This window comes from Anopheles funestus, chromosome 3RL (genome assembly GCF_943734845.2).
Source record: "Anopheles funestus chromosome 3RL, idAnoFuneDA-416_04, whole genome shotgun sequence".
Taxonomy (NCBI): domain Eukaryota; kingdom Metazoa; phylum Arthropoda; class Insecta; order Diptera; family Culicidae; genus Anopheles; species Anopheles funestus.
The window spans coordinates 60,190,609-60,199,554 of record NC_064599.1 but is presented as its reverse complement, the minus strand read 5'-3'; the positions used below and the strand labels follow the sequence as shown (position 1 = coordinate 60,199,554).

The 8,946-nt window shown below is 39.4% G+C and overlaps 1 protein-coding gene across 2 annotated transcripts in view; it reads left to right on the top strand.

Annotated features, from left to right (window-relative positions):
- The first annotated feature begins 256 nt into the window (after positions 1 to 256).
- The window catches only part of LOC125768362 (G protein-coupled receptor kinase 1), a 103,228-nt gene continuing 94,538 nt past the window's right edge, over positions 257 to 8,946 (top strand). Inside the window, exons 1-2 of one of the 2 annotated variants that reach the window (XM_049435904.1) lie at positions 257 to 841; positions 2,648 to 3,251. In XM_049435904.1, coding sequence (XP_049291861.1) covers positions 3,139 to 3,251 — 113 coding nt within the window. In that variant the 5' untranslated portion in view covers positions 257 to 841; positions 2,648 to 3,138. Of the gene's footprint in view, positions 842 to 2,647; positions 3,252 to 8,946 lie in introns of those variants that run through there. The other variant, XM_049435905.1, reaches the window with a different exon arrangement.

Genomic DNA, 8,946 nt, shown 5'->3' with positions numbered 1-8,946 from the left:
CGAAATCGTATTTTACGTATTTATTCTCTGTGTTTCTGTGGGAAAATTTGCTGGAAAATTTGTGCTTATAGTGGCAAGCCACTTTTATCGAGAACGCAAGTGCGAGATGAGCAAAGGAGCGAACGCTACAGGAGTGAATAGTGAGCGCGACTGGGTGCGAACAGCGCAGACAGAATAGAGAGCGAGAGCGAGAGAGAGAGATAGCGAGCGTGTAAATGTGTCAAAGTGTGAGTCAGCAGCTCATTCACTATTCATGTTTCAGCTCCATTTCGAGCTTAGCATGAGATTCGGAAAAGGTGGTTTAATGAAACTTCATTATATACGATTGATTGTATTTTTCTTTAGTGTTTTGCAAGGCACAAGGAGTTGTATGTTTCATTCCAAAGAAAGGTTCACCAACGTTGCTTTTTTATTTCACTCTTCTCGGGTTTCCGCTGCCCTGTGTTTATTGTTTTGTAACTCACCGGATGTCATCCGGAAATAGAGAAAAAAAAATCATTAAAAAGCCATTTGCTGCTCAGCATCCAGGAAAAAAAGGAACATTTTCTAAAAGCATTTGCGTGAGAGAAACGTCACACATAAATAGAGAGAGAGCGAGAGCGAGCGAGCGAGCGAGAGAGAGAGTTTTATCGTTTTGGGGATGATATGTCTTCTTGGATTGTTTGCTTTTTTTTTGCTGCACACTGTGCGCGCATATCACTTGTGCTATAGGGGTTGTTGCGAATTGTTGCTTTTAGTTTAGTATTTTGTCTGCTGACACGCGCGTCTTACGTTTTTGTATAGTGAAGTTTGAACGAATAGTTCCAACCGAAGAGCAGGAGCACCGAAAGAGAAAGAGAAGGTTGAGGCAACAAGAAACGCATGTTTACAATACGCAGTTGGCCCATATTTTTAGCGATTGCTGCTATTTGCATAGTGTTCACAAAAATCGACTTTACCTTAAACACGGGGTTCCATTGTTGGGGTTGTCAGTACCAGGCCCGTCTGGAGCATGTTTGCGTTACTTTGATTTTTGGGGTAACCATAAAAAATGGAAAAAAACGTTACCTGTGCATTCGTCCATCATTAGTGTCAAGTATTCTTTTCAAACATTACGAATCCTATACATCACAAATCCCTTCCCTTAGCTTCGCCTTTAGCATTGTGTGGTGGATTGCGAAGGACGTAAACGGACACAATCGCGGTACGGCGTGTGTGCGTGAGTTTGTTTTATTGTGTCGCTTTTTTTTCAATTAAAACTTCGCCAATCAACAGCACTACTGACGGGTCTAACATGTCATGATGGAATGATGTAGTGGTGGTGGTAAGATAGGGCAAGCGAAGAGTGTGTAGGTCATCGTGTTTCTCGCGGTCGTCGGCATTGAAAGGCAAGTTGAAGGTTTATGGCGGTGTATCGAAGGTTCACCAAGGTTGGCGACTTTATGCATCAGCTCGCACCGAAAAGGGTCCAAACAGAAGGATGAACAATTGATTACTTTGCCCTGCCGTACATTTGGACCCGGTTGAAGAAACGTGGAGCATCTTCTCTTTAGTGTTGACAGTAAGGCTTAGTGGAAATATTGGACGCATCGTATCCAGCAATAGTTAAAGCATCGAGATCCATTTGTGTGAGTCAATTGCTAAGAAACGCTAAGAATACAGAAAAGTGAAAAATAATCTATTTAATTTTATTGCGCCATCCAGAGTCTTTGAGAAATTGAATATAACTTTAAAGAATTAAATTGCTAAAATACCTCAAAAAGGCATACAAGAGGGTCTAGGGTCTCAGGGTTTCTGAGGATCTAGTTCAGATGTCTGAAGGTCTAAGGGTCTTCCAATGTGGTTGACCGAAAGCCGAATCACGATACCATATGATAGCCCATCTTATATGGACGAAAGAAAGTGACTCCAAGTAATTGAAAGGTCGTATAGTACCTGCAATGCAACAGAAGAGCCTGAAGTCTTTTCATATGGAAGGATATTCCAAAAAATATTTTTCGGTTATTTCTGTTCTACTCACAAATATACAGCAAAGATGCTTGAGACAAAATTTGGAAGAAATTTGGACAAAATTTTCAAACTAAGATGAGTTACAGGCTGCTTACTTGTTCTAGAACTCAGAGTCACACAACATGAACAAATGTTAGGTATTACCCAAAAACCTGTTGCTACCAGGTATTTCCATAACAAATCACCTGAGAAGATTAAATCGATGTGAGTCAGTGAGATTAGAGAGTTAACTCTAATTGATTCTGAATCATTATGGACATCAGTAGAAGTGACGACCCTAGCAGAGATTTAACAGAATCGATTTAGTTTCAGTAAAAGCCTCTCAGACATTGGGTCTGACAAGGTAAAATGTTAAAGAATATTTGAAAACTCCACCATTCCTTATTGACGGAAAAGTTTAATTTGTATCCGTTAATCGTGAAAACATATTTATTAAAAAAATATAAAAGAGTTTGAAACTAATCTAATCTAAAAGTGCGGATAAGTATTTCAGTGATCGTTAGTATTGGCGCTTGTCAATGATATGTGCTTTGAATCAAAATGTACTTAGCCCTTTACCACTGTTACCATGGAAACATTTTGCTTAAAATTGTTCTCTACTGTATAACGCGTGTGGTAGTGTGTTGCAAGTGTATTTAAACATCCTTCTCTTTTCCAGTTCTCGTTAGTTTCAGTGGCCCTTTCTGGGCGTATTTGTGCGCAAAAGTGTATTACCCGAGTGTTTATCTCTTTTTTTTAAATAAAGAAAAGTGGCGTATAGTATCACTGTGTACCGTGCGCGATCAAATGTGACAAGTGTGCGTGCGTATGTGTGTGTGTGTGATTGAGTAGAAGCAATACGTTGCCAGGGAGAGGAGAAGGGAGTATGTTGGCAAAGTGTAAACCATTTGCAAGTCTGCCGAGAAAGAAATAGAATTAACAACAACACAAATATAAGTGGAAAATACTTAGTACATAACACAACATAACGGAAAGTTTAGAGTGGTGTGTGAAAGTGAAGATAAATTAGTTTAAAAAAATAGAGGAAAAGAAAAACAAACCAAAAGTAAAGGTGATAGGAGAACAACCGAAACCACCGCCATCTCACATCGCCCTCGTTTAAGTAGCGCAACAGTGTAAACGGCTGCTGTCAAACGCCAAACACACAAGATGGCGGATCTGGAGGCAGTGCTGGCAGACGTCAGCTATCTGATGGCGATGGAAAAATCCAAGTGTATGCCGGCGGCCCGGGCAAGCAAGAAAATCGTTCTGCCCGATCCAAGGTAAGTGTGTCTGTTTATTTCTGCTAAATAGCTGCGTTTTTTTCGAAAAAAAACCTCCCAATCCCGTTGTATCCCGGAGCGTACATTCCGTCCGGCTGTTTGTGGCATTTTGCGAAACGCGAAATGTAAGTTCGGTCTGTGTGTGTGTGTGTGTGTGAGCTTCCATGCTCATTTGGGTTCGAACGTTTAATTTATGCCATGGCTATGGGTAGAAACATCATCACGGCACCTCTATCGCACTCTCGTGCAATGTTTTGTTTACGTTACGCCGATACTGTGGCGGATTGGGAGTCAAAGGCTGGATGCTTTTCTGGCCACCTGGCGCCTCCATTTCCACCTGTAACGCTTTACTGTTGGAAGAGATTTGCAAACAGCAACAGGGCAAGCGATAGAAAACCCGAACTTTCTGTATGTAAGCATTAAAAAAACACCACAAACACACACAAACACAATACAATCGCCTTTTCCCGGGAAAGGAAACGTAACTCCACCTTAAGGGTGTTTCTCGTCCAAGCACGAATGCTGAACCGTGGATTAGTGGGTAGGAAATGTTGTAAAACCCGATATAGTGGCGAATTTTGTATTTAGCCGCTTGTTTCTGCTCGCTTCTGTTCCCTCCGTTCTGTGCATTAAATTTCTTTTCTTGGAATTGCTTGCCACCGCAAAAGTGGCCCCAAGCGCCCCCCAAATGTGTGTAAACTGACTGAGGCATCATGGAGATGATTCGAACAAAGGAACAGATTTTTTCCACAACGGATTTGAGAATTAATGTTCGAGTTTCACGAAGTGTGCTTGCTTTTTTTTAGTTAAATTAATGAAAATAGTCATTTTTTTTTTAATTTGGGTTAGATTACCTTTATTGACATGTGTCAAAAACAAAGAGAATCGGATTTATTATTAAATTGAAATACAGTGGAGCGCTGATTATCCGGGTTTTTCCATTATCCGTGCAGCTCGGAAATGACAGTTCGGAAGGAGAATTGACATATTAAATGCAAAACCGATGATGGCAAGAAATAAAAGCTTCAATGGGGAATGATATATTTTGCTCAAATTTGAAAAAAATTAAAGGATTTACTTTGCAAAGTGTAAATAAGAAAATTAACATCTAGCTTTATAAAAAAGTCTATTCAGTACACACTAAACACTAATATTTATCAATAAAAAAGAGTTGTGCCTATTATCCGTGATATTCGCTTATCCGGCAAGGGCTGAGTCCCGATGAGCACGGATAATCGGTTCTCCACTGTATTTAAAAAATCATAGGAAGAGAGTACAAAAATAGTAATAACAATAATAACATTATAAGAAAAGATAAACTATGATGGAAGAAATCAAAAGAAATGTAAACGAAAAATATGTATAAGTAAACCAAAGAAAAGAACAGAGAATTCAATCAGTCTACTTAAACAGCGCCAGTTTAAGCTGTCAAAAATCAAACTCCTCGGCATCATTTGAGTAAAAAAAACTTGACAATTAGAGAAAAAGTTAGTAAGAATATAGGTTTATCATTAAAAGTTTTCGGCTTATATAAAAAAGTTAGTTTATTATTTTATGATTTAAATGTATTTCTACTCTAATTACAAAACATCTTCATAATGCGCATTATCATAATTGTGGCATTATTTCTGCAATTTAGATTGTTTGCATCCATTACACACCCGTTTATAATGGAATTCCGGTCATCTGGTAATCGGGTTGCATAATTGCGTACTACTTTCAACCCACTCAATGGCATTATTTCTCGCTACGACATTTCAATTTCGCACATGTACACACAAAAATGAAGCCAAATATGTCAATTGAATCATCCTGATCGGTACCATTATTTAATCAATTAAAATCGATTATCGAACCGAAATGGAACAAACCGATGTTGACCTGCGTGCAGCTCCGTAGCGTGGGGTTGGCGGGGTTGGCCATCGCCAAGGGCGCCAGGTCTAAAGGGGGCGTCAAAATAAGAAGTTGTCGTAATACAATCGCCAGGCAAATTTGTTTTGAAAAAATCCTTAGGTACTGCTCTGGGATTTGTCGTATACGACGAACGACAAGAACAAACGTATAGCGCTGTATGAAGTTGCTCTGTCAGATCTTGTAAACCTCCTTCGGCTCTCGTGACCCGCTGGGGCTAAAAAGTCTGAAACAAGACACCCTTTCGTACAGGGTGGTTCGGAGACTATGCAATGTGGCCTGAATTGGATTTTTTTTACAATTACGATTCAATTGTAAGGAGGTTTTCGCATAGTGAAAATTGATTTATTCATCGAGGAACCAAGTTCGATACTCTGTTTGTAAAACCGTAAATTTTTTCTCATTTTTGGCCCAACTTTGCTCCATAACTCGGGCGGTATCCAAGGGATCGCCAATCTTTGACCTGTGGTCGATAGATGGCACCAATTGCTACATTTTCTTCTTCGACGGCCATGCCCTCAGGTGTCTGTGTCTCGAAACATAATTAAAAAAACACGCAACCGATTGCGAACCACCCTGCACGAAAAAAGTCACTCAAATGAGTGCCCGTGAGTGGGGGGGTCTTGTTTCAGACTTTAGCTCCCGCTGGTTCGTATGTGTCGACTTCTGAACACAGATCCGATAAACCCAAGCTAAATTTAACTAGTGAAGATAAATTTTCTGGAGAAACTAAAAACGTCTTCTGCAAAATGAATAATGAATTATTATCTAGATTCAAACGACTTGCGGAAGTGGTTAGATTGTTTGTTTTGTTTACGCCAATAACCTTAAAACGAATGGAGTGAACTGAAGAAAAAGGCTACTGAGTTCACTCTGAAGTATTCTAAGGATGTTGAAGCGGCTGAACTCATCGCAGAACTGGAAGTATGTAAATCGCAAAAGCCATATCCGATGAATAATATCAAAAATGCAACACCTAGCGATCTTCTGAATTGTATTCAGAAGTATTCATTAGGAGATCTATATGCAAATATTACGACAAGCTTGCGTATTTTTTTAACTCTTCCAGTTTCAGTAGCGTCTTGTAAAAGGCACTTCAGAAACTTAAAAATTATATTGTAATATTCAAGTTTTTATATTCTTCACCACCTAGCGGACTTCGGCTTTACACTGCAAAGTTTCTTTTTTTTACACGTTGGAGTCATCGAGGCCTTACCTTGGGTAGGGGGACTCTCGATGCTCTTGAAATAATCACACGAAGAATTGCTCTAAATGCTCAGTTGTGCAACCGATCATTGATAACTGTCAACTTGCGATCGATCACTGGTGACTGACCGCGTTATAACAATTTTGGTTTATTTTATACTCTGAGTTGTGTAGGTGTACATGGTTTTTACATAAGGGCTTATGTATCGAATGTTTCTATTTCTGTGTTTCTATTTGCTTGTAATAATTCCTAATGCATTTCTGTAATTTTCGGTTGATGCGCATTAGCCTATAAATCATGCGTCGAGTTGGTCTTTGCGAAGGCGGGTACGGAATGGAAACTTAGGTAACCTTTTCAAGTGCAATTCACATCGTGAGAAAGCAACGTAATGAATGGTCTTCGATTATGTCATTTTTCAGGTACTTGAAAGGGACAAAATAGATGTGTTTAGAAAGGACGTAAAAACCCTAGCCATGTGTTATATGTGAAGTGTCAGAATGAGAATAGAAGAAAATAGGAAAGCACCAACGCGATTTTACTAACCGATTCTATACTTTGAATTTTTATGTGTTATTTGAGATTTCCAATATGTTATTTTAATGTTTAGCAGATGTGCTACAATATAACATCATTTGCGATCAGCAATGGGACAGGAACGCTAACCTTGCACTAATTTCAATTGAAAACAAAATACCGTCGAACATTGATTTAGATGAAATTGTTACTGAAATTTCAAGGGAAGGGAGGAGGGCGCTGAATTGGTTTTCTGCCAAGGGCGCCAAGTGACCACGCTACGGCTCTGCCTGCGTGTGCCCCGTTTTTGGGGACGAACCCCACCACCGTTCGCACCAGGGTGGGAGAGAACATTCGTGCATCCAGCATGCATGCTACACGTTGATAGGAAAATTGAAACCCAAACATCGTCACAGATGCGTGAATGCAATTGGCTTTGGTCGGGTAATTGTCGGGTTGCGGGGCCGATCTACCGGACGTAAGGAAGACGAAAAGGTGTGGGTGGGCAATTTTTCCTTTTCTCCATTTTTTTGCCCCATTTACTGCTAACAACGTTTAATTAAATCGAACACAAAAGAGTTTTATGCACAAGTGTGAGTGTCAATCCCAAACTAGTAAATTGAAAATGGTATTTGAACCGGTTGAACGTTCATTGGGAGAATGATAAAAAAAATTGTTGGATTTTTGTTGTTTCCCACCCAATTTGTTCTATTTTCATATAAACACCTACTGTTCGAGAATTTTCTTTGGAAATGTATGAAGTCAAGCAAACATGCCGAATGGCCGCAATATCGTTGTGGTTTGTTTTAATTAAAAATACTTTGAAAGTGAAACTAATCGGTTTGCATGAAATTCTATATAAATAAATATATAACGCAATTTCCACAATCCACAAAGAGTTTTTTTTCCTTTCAAATAATTAACAAATTAAGGGGTCAGTACACTTTGCAAGTTATAATAAATTTTTCACGAAATTCGTTAAACACTCTTTGGTGAAGTTAGCGAACCAAATAGCGAAATATTCACCATATTTAAAAAAAAATCTTCAGTGCGAACTTATAATGTCCATATTTTCGATAAACAATTTTTACATTTGCATTAAAAAAATGCTTCAAAAAAGGATAGGAAATTTATCAGAAATTAAGGAAAACAATAAAAATGTTGTTGCAACTCCAAACGGTGCGGCCTCACACAAAACCGGAAGAATCTGTTGATACACAAATACATTTAGAGATATTAAAAAAAATGAAAAGAGTGTACTACCCCCTTAATACAAAAAAGCAATAAAAGGATGAGTGCTTGCATCACAATGCACATCATTCAATTGAATCGTTTTGACATTTTCATTTCATTAAAAAAAACCCATTAGTGACCTAGTAATATTTTTTTTTGTTCGAATTTTCATCCACCGGAAGTGTGGCCCAACTAACGATGAGTGTGTGATCAATCTCGTGCGTTTCCATTTTCAATTGATTTATTAATTAATTATCTGTTCTCCATCACGCTTTCGATAGTGATTGTAGGGAAACAGTCCGCAGCTTTTTGCTGTAGGCAATTTTCAAATCTGTTAGAGAGCAGCAACTGTAGCCGACACTAGCTCGTGTTTCGATGACGGCGGCGATACGCGGTGGTTGGGTTGAGTCCACTGGATGGATGATGGAGCGTGTAAATGCGCTTGATAATTCATACTTATGCTTTACATCCAACCATTCGCTGCGTTTACCCACAACTCCCTCCACCACAGTTAGCCGGGTGCCAATGGGTCTCTCGATGCGCGTGCGTCAATGAAAACGGGGTGGCGAATAGGAAAAACAACAAACAGCAAACGCAAATAACATGTGGCAATAATTCCACTCGCTGCGATGAGTGCTGCTAGTGATGATGATAGTGCATTTCGAGTTCCGTTGCAGGTGGGTGAAGGCGACGCCCGTTTTTTTTTCGAGGAAGGAACATCTGTAGAGAATCGACCTCATTTAAGGGTTCATCTCAGTCAACCAGCGCTGAATGCAACGTTTTGATTATTGGGGTTCACTGGTTCACAAATTACGCATCTCCGGAACCTGG